Source organism: Dromaius novaehollandiae, chromosome 5 (assembly GCF_036370855.1).
Source record: "Dromaius novaehollandiae isolate bDroNov1 chromosome 5, bDroNov1.hap1, whole genome shotgun sequence".
In the NCBI taxonomy this organism is placed as follows: domain Eukaryota; kingdom Metazoa; phylum Chordata; class Aves; order Casuariiformes; family Dromaiidae; genus Dromaius; species Dromaius novaehollandiae.
Genome location: NC_088102.1, coordinates 69,587,302 through 69,609,750, shown reverse-complemented (window position 1 = coordinate 69,609,750; position 22,449 = coordinate 69,587,302). Strand labels below are relative to the sequence as shown.

The 22,449-nt window shown below is 44.8% G+C and overlaps 1 protein-coding gene across 10 annotated transcripts in view; it reads right to left on the bottom strand.

The window, feature by feature from the left end:
- Positions 1-3,358: 3,358 nt before the first annotated feature.
- Positions 3,359-22,449, bottom strand: part of C5H11orf24 (chromosome 5 C11orf24 homolog) — a 37,259-nt gene continuing 18,168 nt past the window's right edge. For 9 of the 10 annotated variants that reach the window (XM_026108087.2, XM_064513226.1, XM_064513225.1 and 6 more), the window contains 3 exons: positions 11,596-11,848; positions 6,410-6,526; positions 3,359-5,237 (listed from right to left, as the gene is read on the bottom strand). In XM_026108087.2, coding sequence (XP_025963872.2) covers positions 4,036-5,237; positions 6,410-6,526; positions 11,596-11,752 — 1,476 coding nt within the window. In that variant the 5' untranslated portion in view covers positions 11,753-11,848 and the 3' untranslated portion in view covers positions 3,359-4,035. The remainder of the gene's footprint in view (positions 5,238-6,409; positions 6,527-11,595; positions 11,849-22,449) is intronic. The other variant, XM_064513231.1, reaches the window with a different exon arrangement.

Sequence of the window (22,449 nt, the reverse complement as noted above, 5' to 3'; positions counted from 1 at the left end):
GTTGTTTTTGGCAGTCCCTTGGCAGATGTCTTCTAGATAACTTGGTAGGACTCCATCTATTGTTATATTGTGAATTCAGCAGACTTTCAAAGGTATTGCATTTCCTTATCTCCCTTACTAGCTATTAACCATGGCAACAATATACCAAGAAATGCAGTAGATTTGCCATCATTTGAAGCCTTAAAACTGAAACAAAATAAGCCTTTCTGGGAGGCAGGCTTTCCAGACCAAAACAACAAGTTTGAGGTAGAAGTGACTACTGGTGACCTCCAACACAAAGAGGGCCAGCAAGGAAGAAGCCCAAATTCCTTCCAACTTGCATGTCAAACTACTGCTAGAGAAAAGCCCTCTGGAGGACTGCATGAGCAACCCACCTTCAACTCCTCTGCCCTCCCTCTTCAAAACCCATGAGTAGCCACACGCAAAAGCATCACAGAACCAGCAAAGCTTTACTACTGGTTTCAATGCATAAGCCAGAAAACACAGCTTCACTTTCAGAGGCCAGACTCCAGCCCAATATTCCCCCCCTTCCCCCCCCCCCCCCATTTTGTTTTGTTTTTATTGCATACACTGGGCTAGTTTGAGACAAAACCACTGAGACCCAAAGCAGAGCCTGCCTGCAATTTCTCTACCTGGCACTGCACTTTAAACACCATTACGGGAAGTGCAAAGATCTCTGCCTTGTGTGCAGAAATGCACTGAGAAGCAAGACATGGGCTGGTGCTCAGCCTTGCGCTAAAAACTTCAGCTGAGACAGTAATCCACGTCTGGAAGTGTGGTAACACAAATAAGAACAAAAAAGACAGGCTGTGCCAGTATCTGAGCAGGAGACCTAGCTGTAAACATACAGCGGGCTGTGGGAACTGCAACAAGCTTCTGATGAGCACTCACCTTCCTGTAAGGACCTGTTGAGAAGCCACAGAGATTTTTATGGTGGTGGTTTCTTTTAGCTGTGATGCAGTTGTAACATTCTCACTGTGTCCGTGAGAAACTCCCTAAGACTCTTGTAAATAGAGTTGTAACCCTATTCCAGCCATGTAATTATATCATACCTGAATCAAATCATTCCTGAAGCTTTTTCTTTTTTTATAAATATACATATATACATATATATATACACACATATATATATATACACACATATATACATATATATATATATATATAAAAAAATATAAAAACAAACACACTTTGGAAAGTGTTTTAAACAAAACTCAAACAGGTTTTTTTGTTTGTTTTACTTTTTTTTTTTTAAATAATGCACCCTTTCTCTTTCCCCTCTCCCCAAAATATCAGCACAGGGTTCTGATATCGCATCAAAAAGGAGAACCCACAACCAATGCAACTTCACAAACTTCTGCTCCATTCCACAGAATCCAGTGTTCAAATTTTGGTCTTCTGCTATGAAGAAATCCATGGAGACCAAAAGAAACAAAGCAGCAGTTAGTGGAGAGTTCATACAAAAGTCTCCCATTTCCAGGATAAACAATTACAAGTTTGATGCTCATAGTTTGCCTTTAGAGAATTGCTGCGGACCGCTAGCAGAAGAGCTGCAGCACTGAACCTTTTCACAGGAAGGCATTTCCTACAGAGAGAAATTCACTTGACCAGCCAAGAGAAAGTGCAAACGGAGAGCACTTGCCCGGCTCCACCTGACCTACATGCATTTATCGGAGATGCCTAAATGAAGAGAGAGAGATGAGTTGAATTTGAGGTAACACCCATCTCTTGGAAGATGGCAGGGACCTGAGCAGTCAGCTCTTATCTCAGTATCTGGAGTAGAGTGCAAAGACCACATGCTTAGGTCTGCGGTTAGTACCTCACCTGCTTAAGTCATGCAATTAAGGCGAAACCTGAGATTATTATTGTACAGATAAGTTTCTGGACTTTGTGGTTGTAGAGCAGCATCTGCCTGACATCTGCTTAAAAGAGTTGTGCTTAGAGGTGAACGGTCCCAGGCATCTCAACAGGGCGTAACTCCTCAGCTGCTCTCAGGGATATTCCCGACACCTGGTTGCATCAGACACTGCACATGGGCAGTTCCTGGAAGACGGGAGAAATCAAGGTTCAATTCCCTGCCACAGAGAACATGGACCAATTCCAAAATAGTCTTACAGTACAATAAATCTCTCTCTCTCTCTCTCTCCCTCTCTCTCCCTCTCTCTCTCTCCCTCCCTCTCTCTCTCTCTCTATATATATATATATTTATATATATATTTATATATGTATATAATTTTCAGTCCCAATGAACTTTTCTCCAGGAAAAGTGGTGTGAATTTTGTGGCTTACCCTTCAAGTCTTCCAAGGAGGGAGGCTCCCAAAACCACACTATGCTTTTACCTGGAAAGATGCTCTAACCTGTTGGCACGTGGATGCAGCCACTGCAAGAGCACCATAAAACACAACCCAACGCCGACAACCAGGTCAGCTCACTTTTAAAGCAATCTCTTCCCTTTCCTCAGCCCCTTCCAGCTACATACCCCCTACTCCATTTCCTGAAACATTGTCTCCAAAACCACAAAAGTGACAAACAAGTCTTGTAAATTGGAAGAGATTCAGAAAACTACCTCCCACCCATTTCTTTCGAGCTATCCCTTGCCTCTGCTGCTGCTTGTGTTATTTGCAGCAGTCTTTATAGCACTTCCAGCTTGAAGATGAACTAGAAGTCTACAAGGTAGCTTCCACCACGGTAAAACTCTATCCAAATTCTAACCAACCAAGGGATTTGGGATAAATAACTGAACCAAAACCCAATGATTCCTTGTCTTCGGTTTGCCTATTATCCTGCTCCCATGTAATCTTGAGGCTGATAAAGAAGAAAAAGCAAAGATAAAGGCTATCAAATCTGGTTCAAAAAAAATATACAATGCACCTTGATCCAGCCTTTTGCTATTTATATCTATATTTCACTCAAATAAGATGCATTAGTCACTGCAGAATACTTGCCAAGAATTGGGTGTTTTCTGTTCTCTCGCAACTGCAGATCTTAGTAGGAGGTCAGCTATGGTGTGGGTGTGTAATAGTTGCAACTAGTTACAATTACTAGCAACTCTGAGCTAGTACTGAAAAGAAAAGAAAAGAAGAAAAAAAGAAAAGAGCCTGACAGTCTATGCATGAAAGTTAATAAGCTACGCTAAGGCGAATGGATCCGCGTACCTGGGCGACTTTGCAGTATTATGGTCTCAAAGAACAGAAGCCCAAACTTGAAAGACGACCAGCATCTTCTGTGACATGTCCACACTTCCAGCGCTGTCTTCAAAGCCTCTGTACTGGAAACATTAAAGTAGAGCTAATTTGCGCAAGCCAGAAATCCCTGTTGCTTGCTTCTAAACTGGCAGGGACAGCAATGAAAACAGAATTGCAACAAGACATGCCCTTCCAGGGCCCCATTTATTGAGTGAATACAAAAATAATCACGTGAATGCAGAGGCACAATAATCTGCTCCGTGGTGAGAAGCCACCTTGGATTAGCAGTAAACAGAGTGTTTACAGCACCTTGTAAACAGATCTCTTTACAAGCAGGAAGCACACTGAAACATGGTGCACACTGGATTGGAAGTTCCCTGTTGTAGCAATACTGCACACATCTTATTTGGTGAGTTCAAAGCACTTCGCAACAGGTGAGAGCTCCCTCTGTTCTGTTTTACAGAGAGGAGCACGCATGATACCCAAAACACAAGGAACTTACAGTGTAAACAGTTGAAAAAGTGCCACATCATTCTCAGAGGATGACAGCTCACCTCTTGTTACAGTCGTTTTGCAGTGAAAAATAATGGCCAAAGCTATTTTGCATTATGGAAAAGTTTTATAAATGACTACTTTTCTACCGCAACCTGTTGCACAGTTGAATAAAAATATATATATATATATACTTTTTGTTCTTAATACAGTACATGGCATTTCTCCTAAATTGCACCAGAAGTAAATTTGGAAGCACTTTCAGTTTGTCTTATAGGCAAATGGGAAAGAAAAACAAGTCAGACAAGCTTTCAATCTCCTTTCCGTCTCTCTGCCCCATGTTTTATCCCCACCCTTTCACATCTCCGAGTCCGCATACATTCCGTTGATCAAGTAATCCACTTGCGTGTAATCCTTCTTTTTGTAGCTCTCATAGGCCTGCATAAGGAAGAGAACTACAACGGTTATGAAAAACACTGTACCAAATAAAAGCACTGCAAGAAGCGAACTTTTGTCTACCAAGTACTGCGTGAGAGGCTCAGCAGCAACGAGAAGATACTCATTGTCTCTGTCCCGAGTTCCTGCAAGGCCTGAAGCTGTTGTTTCAGGTGCGTTTGCTGGAGTTGTGGTCACACGCTTAGTCGAGGGAATGTGAGACACAGACTGCATCTCATGTCCAGCTGTAGCTTCTGTTGCAGGTGCAGTTGTTAAAACCATTGCACTTGTCGTAAAGCCCAGAAAAGAAGTCGATTTATTCAAGGATGTTGTGGCTGTACTTCCTTCTGGCTCTGGCTTTAGTGACGTAACTGGATTACTGTGTCCAGGTACCGGATTACTGGAATATGAACTCACCAAAGTAGTCAGCGCAGCAGTACGAGAAGCAGCAGCAGCAGACGATGTGTGGGCATCCTGAGGGATGGGGGTGGTTGCTGCTGTGTTTGTGCTCAGTGTCTTTGGGCCAGCTCCAACAGTGGTGACATTACTAGAGGGGAGAGTGCTGGCTGTGGTGACAGCTGGGTTAAACTGCTCCTTTGGAGGCATCTGAGTACCTGTTCCAGAAGCAACAGCAAGGGGAGGAGAAGGGGATTCTGATATGGAACCAGAGCTACTATTTCCTGATTTTTCAGTGGTGATCACAGGCTTGGTGACGTTACTAGATATGGAAGCAGTGATGTTATCATAAGCAGGAGAAGAGGCAGTGGAAGATATGGCTTCAGTAAGAACACCATCAGAACCTGCAGGGGTATTTGTAGCCTTAACACTTGTTTCAGGAGCTGCACTCAAGACAGCTTTATTTGTACCAATTGTGGTGGCAGCTGCAGCAGCGCTGGTAGTCACTGTGGTGGTGGTAGCGTTGGTTTCAGTCGTTTTTCCTGGGTTTGTGGCTCTAGCATCACTTTCAAGCCCAAGCAACCGCCTTGAGTGAATCTTGTAAGTCCAACCGGTCGAGGAAAGCAGGTCTTCTACATTGTGTTGGTCAACCATTGCATTCGCCATCTTCTCCATCTGCTCCGGATACCTTTGGTGGTGAAATGGGTCGGTTTTCCTAAGGACAATTTCTTTAAAAAGACAAAACCAAAGAGTTTCAAAAGAAGAATTAATAAAGCTTTCAAGTCCAAATCTGATCTCATGTCCACAGGCAAACCAGAACAGACATTCTGAAGAAGATGCAGTACGACTGGAATAAACCAGTCGTCAAGTCAGCAAGAAAGTGACAATGCAGACCCCTGCCTTTACGTGCAATAAAACTTTTTGGGTTACCCTTTACACCAGCGACCTTTGGCATTTGCCCAACTGGGGAATTAGTTCCCAAAAGGGGTGTGATCATCTACAGAGCTAGAACGCAGAAGCATCTTCTCAACAGAAGCAGCATTACAAATGCCAGTTTGATCTCTGAAAGCTCCTGAGATGACGCCTCAAGCTCTCGTACGGTTACATAGCACCAACACAGACTTCACGCTTAGATTCGTACTCTTCACCTCAAAATTAACTGGAAATTTCCACTTACACCTTTATGCTTCAGGAGAATTTCCTTCAGAGCTAGCGATCTCGATTTCTAGTGACAATCCCATCTACTTATCACAGGACTAGCTGCTAAGTCCCAGAGAAACCTTTGCCAACCCAAAAACCACGAACAAACTCTGTCCTTTTTCTTGTTTGCTTTTTGTTTTTAAAGCTTGTGTAGAGCAAGCTTTTGAAATGTACTTCAGAAGATTGATTCCCCAACTACCAACAAGTTCCATTTTGCTATTGTGTCACTTTTAATTAAAATTGAAGACTCTGGTACTGGAAAGTCACAATGAGCAATTGCTACTAACTCTGCTCCGATTATACAAGCAGTCTCCTGCCTCCGGCACAGCAGTCCTGGCAATCTCAGGAAAACTAATGCCAAGACATTTCCCTTTCTCTTAAAAATATAAACACATCTGCTACGCCTTTATTTTCCAAAGGACAGAATGTAGGGTGCAAATGGCATAAATGAACGATGCCTTTAACATGGAGAGGCCAATAAAGGTTACTCAAAGACACACCACGCGCATGTAAATGCCAGAGTCAGAACAAGGCTAGAAAAGCAATTTTTCCAACGGACTGAGTCTAGCTACAGATTCATCCTGCAGGCATTTCATGACCCATCTACCCTCATCTGGAAGCTAGCCAGGGTCTAAGTGTAGGCATTTAAGGTAAAAGCACCAGATCTCAGATTTCGCAGTGGCCTGAAGTGTGGCATTACCTCCAAGCAGATCTTTGATGTCTTGTTCTCCGGCATCCTGACACACACTGAGCTGGCGACACTGCAAGAGGATACAGCGGTTCTGGTAGGGCATGGACCAATTGCAGTGGTGATTACCTAAAGACAGCAGAGGGCAAATAAGTGCTAATCAAAACTGAACCCCAAAAATCCCATATGCCAAAATAAAATTTACCTTAGGAGGGTTACTAAAAACCATACCTGACCAAAGAACACTCCTTCAAACAAAATAAGAAAATGGATTGCTACACACAGTATACTAAGCATGCTCTACCTCATGGCTGTGACGACAAGAAAAACCAAAGAATGAAAAAGCCGACAGCTGGAAGGCTGTCCTTAAAGGATCCTGATCCTCAAACTTGGTGAAAATAATTGGAAAAACAATGAAAACAACACAGCAGCTTCAAGTCCATCCACAGAACTCCCTACCTGTCTTCTTGGCAGAAATGCCCCCTAAAGAGAGCAAGTTGCTCACACAGAGACAAAGAGACAGAGCACTACAGCTTGGATAGACCCTATCTAAATGCTTGCATTTACCTGAAATGTCTTAATGAGAAGAAAAACAGGAAGTGAGCTGAACCTGAGGTGACACCCATCTCTTTCAATGGGAGATGGCTCTTATCGAAGTGCCTGGAGTTGGGTGGAAATTCACTCCTCACGTGCTGATCAATACCATTGGCCAGGGGAGCCATCACAGAAGTGGTCTTTTAGTATGTCAGATCCCAACGTGAGCTAAATCAGCTCATGTAAGTCATCACAGCACAAACTCCCTTCCCTAGCATCCCTTCTAATTTGTTAATTTGTTTCAGTGTGTTTCTGCATACACGCAACCAAACTTTGAGGGAAGGAATAACTCCCCTCTAAGCAGCACTGCTGAGACGATATCTCAAATGCTGTGCCTTGTTTTGGGCTCCCCAGTGCAAGAGAAAAAAAAAGAAAACAGGTATTGACATGCTGGAGCAAGTCCAGCACAGGTAACCTAGATGGTTGTCGGGGCTGGAGAACATGATGGACAAGAAGAGCCTGAGAGAAGTTGAGCCTGAAGAACAGAAGGTGAAGGGGAAATCCCATTGCTGTCCCCAGCCACGCAGTGGAACAGGAGAGAGAAGATGGAGCCCAATTCTTGTTGGTGGTGCACAGGGATAAGGTGAGAGGCAACAGACAAGTTGCAACACAGGAAATTCCAGCTAAACATAAGGAAGAAAGTGTTTCTACCACTGGGGCGGCCAAACACTGGACTGGGGCCCAGAGAGGGTGGACACTCTCCATCAGGCATTGAGCAGCCTGATCTAAGTTGGTTCTGCTGTGAGCAGGGACCAGAGACTTCAAAAAGTCCCTTCCTGCCTAAATTATGCTGTGTTTCTATGCAGTATCTTATCAGCATATAATTAATCTCTGGTACTAGGAAATAACATGTGCTATAACAAGGAAACTCAGGAGAAGATAACAGTGATCAGTCTGGAATGAAGCAGATGTGTCCAGCTGGCCACCCGTCAGTGGATTACAGGGGACCCAAGTGTACGATAGCAGGAGAAATTCATTTTTATGTTTTGTTAGAAATGTGAGGAAGGGCAGAGTACATGCACATGTGGTACATATGGCTATATTTAAAGCTCTTATCTACAAAGGCAATTACCCTCATTGAGGATTAAAGCTATGGGGAGCTTGAACTTTTCATAATAAAACATTTACATTACCACAGTTATTAAAAGTGCTTCTGGAAAATTTATGAACTTAGAGAGATCCCTCTACCACCAACTACATTCTGCCTTGACAGCCCTAAAGAAACCAGAAAAGTGGAATTTTACTGGCTTGGAAAAAGGTTAAGAAAGTGACTGAAACCGTTCAAACCCTTTAAGAATTAGTACTTAAAAGTCAAAAAGCAATAAAATGAAGAACTTCAACAGTTGCATAGAGCAGGAGACAGACCAGCAGCCCTCAACAAATCAAAATCCACTTCTCAAAAAGAAAGGAATACATTCAGATGTGCTCTGATTTCCAATGCCACCTGCTTGCCCCATGCCATGCTTGTGCAGAACCACAGGCCATCTACTGTAAATCATGTCATTTCTCACTTGGGAAGGCAAAAACAAAAGAACAGCAGCATTTCTTCTGTTTGGCTACATATCTAAGACAGTTCAGAAAGATCAAGAGAATAACGGGTCAGTGTGGCTAAAGCACCCCAGGTTCTGCTGCCATCAGGACTGTATCCAGCTGCCCAGGATTTCACAGCTGCTTTCCAAAACAGCCAAATATCTCTTTACAGTTGAACCAGCTAGTGCTCCCTTCGACATAAATCCAGAGAGAAGCTCCACAACTCGTATCTCCATTACGAGAGAGACACTTACCACCCAGCCATTCATTTCTGCTCACTTCAATTAGAAGAGAGCGGGGGGGGGGGGGGGGGGGGGGAGAGGAAAACAAAAAAGGAACTGGAGGGACAACAAAAGCTATTCCAGGCCATTTTGAAAAGACACCATGTGGGCAGACACCAGGGACTTGAGGCAAAATTTATTTCATTTTTAAACCTGCTGTTATTGGAAAGAAATCTCGGCTTCCAAAATGGGATAGCAAAAGTCCCCACAAGCAGGTGGCTGCAACATATGCAGGTGTCTTGCAGTAAGCTGGGAGCAAGGATATGTGCTTGTGCAGACATGTCATATCGTCCCTTTATTTTCCCAAAAGGGTACAGGATGGCCCCCAAAACACTATGAGGTGGCTCTGCTCTCTGAGATGTCCCCATTACAAATCCCGCCTGGTCACCACAGATAAAGCTTGGGAGAACTCTGAATACAGCTGAGGATGCAAAGGGAAGAGGATGAATTCACCCCACCTCCCAAATGTGGGTTCACTGTACTCATTAGGCATCCGGGAATTATGGATTGCCAGACTCTTTGCCAAGAAGGGCACTTTCTCCATCACATATCACTTACCCTAGCAGCATCTGGAGGCTTCAACCCATTGTGTTAGACTGTGCACCAGTCACAGACTTAGTACCCATGCTGTCAGCCCTAGCAAGTTTTGCCGCTTTTACTAGCAAAAAATTGAAGTGTCAGACTGTCTCATGACGTGGGCACAGTTGTACTGTGACATCTCCTTCCTGTGATATCTCCTTCCTGTCTCTGTAAGGAAAGAAAGCTGCTTCTGAAGTCAGGTACCCCTATATTAGTTTAACGGTACATCCTGCCCTCTGGTGTGGCTGTCAGAAGGCTTTGCTGCAATACCTAGACCAGCAACCATCCCCCTTTCTGTAGCACACATCGGAGATGCGGATGCACTGGCCAAAGGGGCTCTTCTTGTGAGGGTTACAGTGCTTCTCTAAGCTAGATATACTATATCAGCAAAGGGTCTTCTGCTGATATGAATTACATCTACCAAAGGTAGTTTAATCAACTAGGAATGTTGTTTTTCCACTCCTCTAAGCAATGTAACTATGAAGACATCTCCCCATGCAACCTTGGCCTTGAATTTAAAACTGTAATACCTTAAAAATAATAACCACTGCTCCTTTACTGACAGTTACATAGGTGTCACAGTGCTGATGTCTAGGACTCTCAAGCCTCATATTCGTAATGAAATAGCAAAAAGGCACAAAAATAAATACATTTGAGGAGGGCAGGAGCTGAGCATGAGAGCCATAAAGCTGATCTAAAACCTAAAGCTAATCATAAAAAAAACCCCAAAACACTCTTAATAAAAAGTTCAGGCTTCAGGCCCTTCTCTCGAGATGATCTCTCAGCACGTGGTATATATTTGTGTGAGGAGTTGGTATCTTATTAGTCTTCCTTCAGACACCACGGTGTGCATCAGACTGCCTACCAAGTAACACACAGGAATGAAACTGCTTCAGCTGGTTCAATATGGCACATAAAACCTCAAAAACAGGCTATACTTCAGGGTTTAATTCTAAATTGTTTCCTGGAGAGGGGCCCATGTCACTTAATTCTAAAGGCCTACCCACCTCTGCCCGCACCTAACACTCAGCTAGACTCATTCTGCAAGAAACACCAAGTTAAGAGAGAACAAGAAGAGTATGGAAAACCAGCTGAAGTCAGCAATAGAGTGAAGCATGCACTTGGACTGTCTCCCTTCCCAACCCTGACCCAACTAATTTCCTTACGCCCCTCAGCTTCCTCCTCTGGAGAAGGCAGCTGATAGCACCTTTTCGACCCTCACAAAGATATTGTGAGGTTAAGATAGCATTTGCACAGTGTTTACAGATTCTCAGGTGGAAGACACAAACATGTAGTATTATAGACCCTAAATGTCAGTAGAGTCAGTGTGAACATGTCATCTCTGTATGGCTTACCACTTGAAAAAGCAGAAGCTAAAGTCTCCTGAGCTCTGGTGCCTGGGAGACAAACCCATTCATATTTAACCTCCTAAACTAGGAGCTTAATTTGTCACGGTGCTTTCCACTGCAAAGGGATAGAGGAAAACCACATGTTTAAAATCAAGGTTTGAAAACTCTGGGCATTAAAAAAGGCCTCTTGATGATGTTTTATCAATCTGAGTTCTAAAAGAAATGTCAGACATTCATCCACCTGAGCTAAATTCTCATCTGTACCACAGCAGTCTGATTCATTGTAGGTACTAAAAGCTTTCCCATGTGGCTAGGTAAGTTAGGGTCCTTGGTAAGAACACCTCTGACTCATTTAAGAGCTTAATGCTTTTTAAAGACAACTCAGAGGGAGACTAGAGGAAGACGCTAATCTCCCTGGTCCTGCTTAACCACTGGCTCAGCTGCAGGATAATTAACAACTGGTTTCTTTAAGGCAGAAGGACACAAATACCAGTGAGCAAAGACTACTCAACCCAGCGCAGCTGTCTACTACAGCGCTGTTCACTTGCGAACATCTGGCAGCATGGAGCGATCAGCCTGTAAGTTAAGTGACCTAACACCATTTGCACGCTACCAGTGCGCACCAAGTGCACACGCATGCTGTTTCTTGCGGAAGCTAGAAAGGCCCTGGGAAATGGTTGCTCTGGATTCAATTTAACTAAAGCTGTCAGAAATTATTTAGCACCACAGGACTGCACACAGAAGCCATAATTGTAAATGCCTGTAAACAACTGACGTTAAGAAGGATAGTTGTTAGGGGAGCAGAAGAGACCTTTAAGGAAGAAACAACTCAGCTGGAATTCCTGCTAAAGGGTGACAGCCTCACCTGAAGCAGCTGGGCCTTTACAAGCTTGCCTGCATTGCTTTTCTGTTGTAAGCCTGTTGATTCGCACCACGCGGGCTCCTCTCTCTTTCAGGACAGAAACTCTGTTCTCACATATGCAGAAGGAAATCAGCAGGAAGAACACAATGGCAGTCCACATCTTCAAGGCTGGCCTTGCAGGGAAGCTTCTGCTCCCAGGAGCCTGTAGTGCAGGAGGATGCTTTCCTATATCACTCTTGGATCCAGTGTGATATACCTATTAAAAAAAAAAAAAAAAAATCAATTTATACCAAAAGTTTGCACCTAAAGTGTCTTATTAAACCCACTCCTATCAATAGGCATGAAAGGGTTTGCAAAACAAAGGCAAGTATTACTACATACAATATACAGGCAATGAAGCAGAGAGTAGAAAAGACTATTCCCAAATTCACACAGGATTTTTCTTTGGAAAGGGTACTTCGCTCTCCGTTCTTCAGACCCCAACAGAGAATGACTCTTAACTCAAAAGCTGCAGGCAGTAGGTTATACTGTCTTCCTTTAAGTTTCCCCAGGATCCCAAGGTGAAGAAGTTTTAAAGCAACATGATGCATCTTCTACAGTCAAGAACACCATCAAGAATGGAAAGAGCTCTGTTGTCTGTCGCTCTGATTTCATTTGGAGGATCCACCTGACTACTGTCAAACTGAATCCTACTGGGGCTACGAAAGAACACCAGGAGCAGCAGCATGTGGAAAGTGCAAAGAGGATACTTCTTCTGAAACTGGTTCACACGTTTCTGGGATGTTAACTGACACCTCAACACATGTACAGGAGGCGGCTAATGCCGGTGCAGAACTGCACATGGCTGATCAGGGCTTCAGAGTCAGACCGACTGGTGGGCTTAGCTTTTGACTTGCTCTTAAAGACTGTTCCCAGGTTCAGCAGAAGGGTTTTCACCAGCTCAAGCACACCAACAACACGAGGATCCACAAGCTTGGCACATACCTAGACTTGGGCCCTGCCTTTACACCAAATCAGTCAAACCAAGCATCAGGCTTGGTTCAACCTTGTTTTGATTTTCTTGCTGATTGCAAAAGCTATTAAAGACTTTTTAATTCAAAACAAACAAAAGCCAATAATTCACGTCTTTTAAGTGATTACACAGATGCAGCAGCTGCTACTGAAGAAGTTTCACACCCACAGTGGTCTTCCTTTCCCCACATAAAACAGTAAATACACAATGTCTTTTCTTCATTACCACTACACACAAGACACTTCTGTCCCGACAGATTGGCTCTTGCCCTTGAAGTCATTGGAGCAGCTCCCCCTGACTTCAGTGCATTTCAGAGCAGATCCTCACCTTCCTCCTGGATTCACCCTGGTGTTTAAAACTTTTTAAAGCTTTATATAAGCAGGTACTTCCAAACAGTCCAGCCTGGACCAGACTGATTGCTTGGTCTCTTCTCTAAGGAGCTTTTAAGGGCAACTCTCCTCCTCACTGAGGCAAGTCTCAGTCCTCATCCTGCAGTCAGGAAAAGAAATCCCATGGCCTTCAGAGCGCTGAGGTTCAACTTTGCCAGACAGCTCAAAAGGGTACGCGACTCTGCCGCTGAACACGCACAGTTCATAACACAGAGAGTGGGCAGCATGTATGAATGATATAAATAGCATAGTAAAAACCATCCAGTCTCTTAGGCAAATTAAGACCCTGATATAGCCATCCGTGCAAGAAGATTTGCCCTGAGCGCTCTCTCTGGCCCAAACTGCACTTGTGAATTTAAGAGTCTGAGCTGGTGCCTTCGGATTCCAATAAAGCCCAGGTAACATTTATCAGCTTTGATTTCCAAATTGCCACGTTTTGATGTCTCAACCACTGAACTTCTGTTTCCAAGTTTTATCTTTGCCCTGCTTTGTAAAGCCCTGAACAAAGTGACAGAGTTATAGCCTCAGAACTACCCTGCCTGGAAAAAGGGCAAAGTACAAATGGTTACCCCAGTCTTCACAGAGCACACACAACCTGCAAGTCCACATTGGACTGTCCAGGTCAGAGATAGGGACAAAGCTTTAATATTAAATTGCAGTGCCTCAAATTCACTGTTGCTAATCACTCTACAAGCTCCCTAAGGAAATGCAACATGCGCCTTAAAGCCCCCTTCCTGCCAAACTTACATTTCTTCTGGTGAAAAGAGCTCTTCTGCACCCAAAGGCCCTTGAAAACATATTGAGCATTTTTACATCTTCTGCACTCCCAAAGATCAGGGGAGCCTGAAAAGGAGAGGATGGTGGGGGACTTGCACCACCGACCTTAGCTTGCACACTGCTCTGTGGCTTTCTCCCTGGAGGAAATACCACCAGCGTCACGCTGGCTTTGTGCAAGCAGGTCTCTCTCTCCAGCCAGAGGTTCATGCCTTGGTTTTCCCACCTGACAGCTGCAAACATTTGAGTCTGACTTGGCAAGAGAAGCCTTGGCAGGGAAAGGAAGCTCACCAGCCCCATCTAGCCCTGTGTGCCGAGGACTGCACCTGCTTTCCAGCTAACACCAGCTTGACTAGGATCCCCCTCCCATTTCACACCAGTATGCACAATGCTGACCGGTTACACCAGCTCAAACGTCTGGCCCTGCCATGTTGTGTCAGCAAAAGACCCCCTGACCTGCCCCCATGCAAGGCGCGACGCTGGCAAACCAACACTGAGCAGGTACATACATTTAGATAAACAGGGTAGAGTTTTGATGGGACCAAAGACTCCAGATTTTCTTTTTCTTATATGAGAAACAGATGGAAACAGCCTATTTGCCTCTAAGACAGGGAACAAGAGCCAACACAAGGATCCAAAGGCACCAATGGAAAAAAAGTGAGAAGTAACATTTGTGTTTTACTCTTTCTGCCTCTCCAAGTGAACATTAGCTGGAGTTGCAACAGATTTAACATGGGAGAGGAGACAACCTGTGCGACACACAACACAGCCCCCCATGACATGGCACACTAGGATCAGCTGCCCAGGAAACAGGCTGGGTAATGTGAATTTGAGTTATTCAGCCAAGGAAACTTTCATGTTTTTCCCTATTGTTCAGAAGAATTACAAGACACTTCCACAAGTTGGCCTCAGCGTTTTGCATTGCCATCAGCCTAACGTATTCTGTAGTTTAATCATTGCAAACTCCAACTGGGAAGACACGGAAGAGAGAAAGGGAGGACGTGAAATACTCTGTCTGAAAGAGACCTTCTCTTCGAGCTAACAGATCCTCACTGCTGACAGACAGCAAGTTTGAGCTTCAAACTCTGAATCCTTCAACTTACAGTAAGCGATCCGAGTTCCTTCATCGACAGCACAGATAGCCCATGAAGATGCTCAAAACACCTGTTTGTCAATCTGCGCATCCATCAGGCTACGCAGAAACAACTGCAGTTTTTGTTAAGTTCACAGACCACAGGCAGGGATTCAGCAAATATCAGGAAAAAAAAAAAACAAAACCACAGCACAAAGAGCAAGTTTTACATTTTAAAAAGAGTCCTGCCTATGTTTGCAATACCTTTTCAAGGTAAAAAGACTTCTACATGTAACAATACTTTATAGCCTATGAAGTGACACTGAGAATGAATAGGTCGTGCAATAATGTATGCATTTACTATTTTAAAGAAAATGGTAAAGGACAACAGCATCCAGTATTTCTATGAATTCATGAATACAAACACAGAGAGTTTTATTATTATATATTGTTTCTTGCTTTATTAATATCTTCGTAGTCATAGCAACTGCCCCCCAAAGGATAAACATCTCCAATTGCATTTTGCAAATGCAGACACAACAGCATTTCACAGTTAAAATCTCAGCCTTTCGGGACCAAGAAAGCCATCTTAATCTTAACTGACCCCAGAACTAATACATTTGTAAGATCACATGTTGATCACACTCGAGGTCTAGAAACTGTTATATTAAAACAGCCATCTGTCCACTACGCACAGAGATGCTGTTTCCCCAACCAAGCTAAGCCACCAGAAGTCCTTCCCATCACAGCTGACTTGGGTCCCACTTAACTGCAAGAGCTCCAGGGGAGGGCGAAACCCTGGAGTCCTCTTCCCTCTTCCAAGGCAACGGACAACCTTTCTGGGTCAGGAAAGCACCAGTTACTGGGGAAGCTCTAAGGACAGACGTGAGGTTTATCCGGCTTCAGTACAATTCTTTTTTCCCCTCTCCCCAAGCACAGTCTCTTCAGGGGTCAGTTGATGCTCATTAAAGGAACGGGGACATTCCCAGGCCAAAGCCCCCCTGCTCTGCTCCATGAGCGGTGGAGAGGGTTTGGTTTGCAAGGCCTCTGCTGATCCCCCACAGAAAGGCTCAAGAAAGGGTGAAGTCAGGCCCTGTTTCGGGCACCCAAAATAAAGAAGAAAAAGAAAAAAGAAAATAAGAAAGGAAGAGACCACGGGAGAGGTTTTCGAAGACAGAGGCCCAGACACATGATGTCTCTCTGCCCTCCTGCAACATTGCCAGTCTCCTAAGAAATGCTGTACCTGACACTCAGCAAAAAACACCCTGTGCTCACCCAAGTGAAAGATTCAATAGCTCCATCTGCAATAAAGCAGGTGCAAGGCCACCAGCCTCGTCCCAGGCTCTGATCTACCCCGTCTAAATAGCTCCAGCTACCCACACAACTCTTGTCCCGTGATCTCTCCTGCCTACCACGAATGCTCCTGCTGCTTCTGACAGACGCACGGCTTATGAGCGCTCTTCCATCACCACAGTCTAAGTTGAGCTTCATCCAGCTTTGAAAGATCTTCCTGGGAAGAGAGCATCCAAATGAACACCTTGTCCACCACAAGCTCTCCTCAAAGGGAAGCTATGGCCAAGGAGCCTTCTAATCGTTAAGCGTTAAACTGCCGAAATGAGTACCAGTAATGTAATCTTAATGCCCCTCCATAAGCCAGTGCTATTTTCCAAACACGACTGGTGCCCAGCACATAGCTCCTGATGACTGAAACACTACAAAGTACCTCTGATCCATAAATAAGAGCCATAGCCACTCTCAGCTAACACGGGATTCGAGACAGACAGTACAGACGTGCTCCCTCCGCACACACTCAGATGCTCAGAAGCTGGTAAACAACGAGCAGTTTGGAGGAAAGCGCAGAGCAGCGCCTGTTTAATGGAGATTAAATTGTTTACTTATTTTGTTTGAAACTACTGGCTTAATGCACACTTTGCATAATTTCCAAGTTGTTCCCCCCCCCCCTTAGCACTGATACATACTTACAAGCTTAAAATAATGTTAAAGGTTGTTTAACAAATCATAATAGTCCCTTTACATTTTACAGACTGTGTGTGTGTGTGTGTGTGTGTGTGTGTGTGTGTGTGTGTGTGTGGTATACAAACACAACACATTGACTATAAATACAACAGATAAGCAAACAGCTCATTTCTGAGTCCAGCACAGGGATAAACAGATGCAGTCATACCTTAATGCAACCCAGAGGATACTTCGGATGCTCTATCAAGGATGAGATTTTTTTTCTGCTTCCTCCACTTTAGCACAATCTCATACGTCCAGAACAAGAGCTGCAATTTTTACTTTCAGATCACTTTTCCTGACTTAACCACTGCCTTTTATAATTACAAGCAATGGGCTTTTTCTTCCCCATTCCCCCCCGCCCTCCCCCCCCACATTTCTAGCCAGTCCCATTTGTATTCAGAGACTCCTAGTAACTCTGCAGAGCACCTACCCCATGCAGCTACATCCCACAGAAGTACTAGCTAGAGCTTCCTCTCCGGACCACGGTGCTCCTCAGAAAGCATCCTCTGGCTTAGTCAGAGGCAACACAAATGGAGATAAACACTAGCGTCCCCATCCACAGCAAGTTCCTGAAAACTGGAGCAAAATTCACTCGTCGAGAACCGCTTCATCTATTGAGCATCCCCAAGGAAATTAAGAGTCAAACCAAACCACAAAAGAAAGCAAACAAGTGACACCTGGGAAAAGGCAGCAGTCAGAAGAGTGCAAAGCCTACTTTTACCATCTGCAGCTGTAACTCAGCAGGGAACAGACACACTGGAAAACCAGAATAACTCTGAGTCAACAGCTGAATGACGGACGGCTGTGCAGTGCACACACACACGCAGAGGGCACTGCCTGCTGCGTTTCACAAGCGTTCCTCCCTTCTTGCTCATTTCCCTGTTCTCAGGCCAAAGAATCTGTGCAAAAAAATTCAAAATATTACTTCAGACAACATCCACTGACTGGGATGGCATTGCAGGAGGAGAGTGAAGTCTGTGGAATATAAAACCCTCCTCTCCGTGCCCTCCCAGGCCGTCTCAGTCGCTCCCAGCGAAGCGGGCACGAGGCGCATGCAGTGGCTGAACACAGGTAGAGCCCAGCGAGCTGAAAGGAGAGTTGCAGAACTAGACAAAAAAGGGGGAAGGAGGGGGAGCGTGTTTTAGAGATCACAGGTACAAAGCCAGCAGACAAAGTAAATCATTTAGGGCAACACATCATGCTTTGAGCTGTTATCAAGGAGCCAGCAGACACGGCCCAAAGATTACTTACGAGCGTGCACAGACTAGAAATGAAATAAGGTCAGAGAGCTGCCAAGGAATCCTCTCCCTTTCCACTGGAGCATCTCTGCTGGTTTGGGAAGGAAGCCAGGGAGGAAACGGTGAGATTTCGCATAGCAATGGGCAGGAGGGCACAGAGCAGGCAGGGCACAGACATGCTCACTCTGAGGAAAGGCCACAGCACGCTGCACAGCGGCAGGCGGCACGCTCTTGTTCCCTGCAAGAGAGGTATCCGTGCAGCCCACGCTCCCGAGGAGCCACGGGCTAGGCCAGCTGCAGAGAGCGATGCAACACGGTTCCTCATCCTGCAGGGATATAACACGAGAGGACACAGTGCAGGATCCTAGGGGCCTCAGTATCATGGCAGAGCAGGGAAAACAAGGCTGGAACACTTTCACAACCAGCGATGCTACTCTCCCATCAAACTGAAAAGACACGAGGCCTGGTCTCAACTTGCTTGTCAGCTCTCTGCAAAAAAAGTGTTACATTGTCAGCTCTCAAAAGAGTGCTATATTTGGTCTTTAGAAAACAGGATTAAAGCAGGCTTTGCTACAGATAGACAAGCACTTTTTGTTTTGTGAATCACGGCCAGAAGGCAGGAGCCAAGGATCCGGGCTGCGATCTTGAGGAGCATTTGGCTTTCCAAGCTCACCTTCAAGGCAAAGCTGCGCATGTGCACAGGTTTGGAAACAGAGCCAGCACCAAGGCAAACCAGGCCGACTTCTGAATTGCGTTGCCGCAAGCAGGAGGAAAAGAAAGGATGAGGACAAGGGCAGGAAAATACCATGGACTTATCCCAGCAAGAAAGACTTGGCTCATGATTCCTCTCTACAACGGTGCATGTCACATATGAATTAACAGCCCCAATGCAGTGCCAAAGCAGGCTGGTGGGGATGTGCAAGAACAACACTTTGTTACAGTGTTAAAAGCAAAAATAGCTGGCCCTTGAGAACATTTGCAAATGATTTCACTACATTATGCAAAAAACCCTGCCTCAGAGCAAGTAAATACAGCTCGAACCGTGAATTCAAAACTGCTGTTAAAATATCCTCCCCGTCTCTCCTGTTGACTCAGCAGCCACATGTCGGAGCACAACCTGTTTCTACCAAGGGTCACGTGCTGCAAACAGCAAAAGACAAATTAAGCAGAGGTCGTGAAGCACAGAGGGCATCAGAGACCACAGGGGAGGAAGAGCATTACTGGTCCCTGGGGAGGAGGTCTCTGATCCGGACACCGTTCCTTGGATTGTACTTCCCAAGACACTGTACCTCCTCAGAAAATCCAGGCTAAAATGGCCTTCCTCAGGTCAGGAAGAATGTCATTTATATTCCTTCTACCACACAACTTCTTTACAGCTTAATACCACACAGCTGGCTAAGTATTACGGAAGAGTTGGCACATTCCTCCATGTCAGCCGGCACAACATAGTATTAGGTGGGCCACTGGCTCACTCTGCTACTGCCTTTTCTGATGTTTCTCCTGTTCAGCCTCTCTATCCCTATATATGTCCACAAGGAAAAAAAAAATGCTGCAAAGCCAAAGAACGCACAGAGAAACTCCACCAAAAGGAAACTGTTAAGGAGAACAGCCAAATAAGTGAAAACATTTTAATTAAGCAGCCTTAAAATTATACATCATTTCCTGCCGTAAATACAAGCCACCTCCTTCAGTTTGCAGCGTAGTCTCTGCCTATGGCTTAACCTCCCGTCAATCTGCACAACACTCTCACCACAACAAAGCTGACTGCAATGTTTGCAGGAGCATTTACAAGCTTTGGGGAAGACCCAAAACACGCCAGCAGTTGCAAAGGGTGAACTCAGAAGAGAGCATCCTTGTTCCAAGCATCCAAAACGCACCGAATTCCACCATCCTAGGTGGGAGTGATTAAGCTCGAGAGCAAAGGATAAGCCAGCATCACGGAGCAGATCAGCTGCGAGAAGGCTGCTTTGGCTCTGGGAGTTTGGGGTAGGAATGATGCTCTTTGAAAGAAGTCTGCAGCTGCTAAAAATGAGTATTTCTTCAGCTGCTACATATTACTTTCTGCAAGAAAATCCTTTCTTCTGCTTGTGAATGCTAAAAATAACAGAATGAGAATAAACACCTTAAAGCCTTCTTCAAAGAGGTGAAACACCTCACAAGATGTGCTGAGAAACTGCGCATTTGCATTGGGATTTGGTTGACACATGAAGCTTTCACCACCACGAAGCACTTAAGGCTCCCGTGGTGACACAGGCACATTACATTACGCAGGGCCAAGCTCCCCAAGGACAACGACTGGGAGAAGCATCCACATCAGACCGATACTACCACAACCGTGCAAAAGGCCTGGAAAGCCTTTTCCCATACAACAGGGAATTGCAATTCCCATTGCAAACTGAGCAGCTCAGTCACGCAGAGGTTAAAGTACTTCACCCTTTAATTTCAGGGTTTTCAGCGAGTTGCTTGGCCTTCCTTTCCGATCAAGAACCCAGACAGCAAGGAGGTTTTGGTGGTCAGAGCCCATGTCTAACAACTGCCGAGACCCGAGTTCAGCTTCATTTCCAGCTTCCTGCGGAAGCGATGCTGGGCGACCGACTCGCAATCTTGCACAGATTTAGCTGCGGTCGTTTTTGTGGGCAGCTTTTACTTTAGTTTTGTTCTGAAGATGTTTATCAATTTCACTCATCTCCCAGATCACAGACTGCCTCCATCTTTCTGTGACTCGGTTTCCCACCTGTACTTCTTCTGCAGAGCTTGAGGAAGACAAGTTTATTTAGGAGAAAAAGAAACCACAAAAACAAAAAACCCCAGCAGATAGTGGGCAGTTAAGAGGGGAGCATGTGTGTGGCAGATAAAACCCTGCAGAGAGCACTTTTTTTTAGAGAGGGCTTTTGAAGAGCAGGTTACTGAGAATCTGCACAAATACCTGGCAGTTTGAGTAAGGAACGAAAGAGGAAAAAAGATGCTGTTCTCAACCTACCTGGTTCAGGATACACAAGTGGACCTGGGCTATTTAACCCCACCGACCGCTCTTCTAATAGCTGGTAGTGATGAACAGAGAATAAGGAGCGATGATTCCCATTCTTTACATGCAAGCTGATGAGAAAATACCTCATCCTCAGTGCTAGCAGTTTCTATGCATTTCTTACACCACTGATGCAGAGAGCTCACTGGCATTGGTAAGGCTTCGTGCTCATCGCACTTTGCCTCTGACAAAAATAAATGTTAAGGCCTAAAAAACAAAAAACATATCATCATCCATCATCCTCCCTCATCCCTGCTCGCTTCTATGTTCTGCATTTCAGATGGTGAAAAGTACTACTCAGTAGGACACTCTCCCTGTGAAAAATGACCAGGCAGCTGTTTCATTTATGAAAATGTGGCTTATTTTGGAATATCTGAAACAATCCAGTTTTAATATAAAGAAAAATGAACTGCCAAAGGCTAACGGCATAAAGCTGGGATTGGACAATAAATCCGTCAACACAAATACCTCCGAGGAATAAAAATGTGCACTACGGCTCAGCTGCAACCTTCTCTGGTCTGATCTGCACCAAAAGCTAGCAAATTTTCAGACATGCTCCCCTCTCAGGAGAACAGGACATCACATGTAGGGCATTTTACACTGCATGTTTCAAATTAAACACGACTTCCAACAACACCCCCAAGGGAACCACCCCCACAGGCCCCTGCATGAACTCAGCAGCTACCAAGTGAGTATCGTGCGAGGAGACAAAGTGGACCAAGAGGCCAGCTCATGATCTGGGTTTCTTTTGACACGGCTGCAGAAGCAAATGCTCTGCAACATGGATGCTTTGTGCTTGCTGAGAGATAGCATTGGAAGCCAGAACCAGCTCTCCCAAGGAAAAAAAACACATTGCACACTCACAGTGGAATAACTTGCCTCTGAGCTGCTGTTAAATTCAAAACTGCCAAGTCTTGAGTTAACAGAGGCCTCCACAAGAAGTGATTTCAGCCTGAAGGTACAATTAAGCAAGTGCTACTTTTGGAGCAAATAAAACCGAAAATGCATTCAAGTCTGGTCACCTCACCTTCCTCCAGCCGTGCAGAATCTCTCCACAGTCAGCAATTTCCTGGCAATATAGGTCAGGTTAAATTTCACTAAGCTGATAGTTTCAAATACTACCTTTCAGTTCAGAGATTTCTGAAAATCATTAAGCTCCTCTACAGGTTCATATAGCCATAATAACAACTTGGGGCATTTAGAAACACAGGATGTGTCTTCCCTGACAGAGTTCAGCAAGTTTGCTCAGGAATTTAAGCCTGTGCATGGGTTTGAGCAAAGCCACGTACAGAAGAGATGGCAACCTACAACAAAAAAGCCTAAGGCAA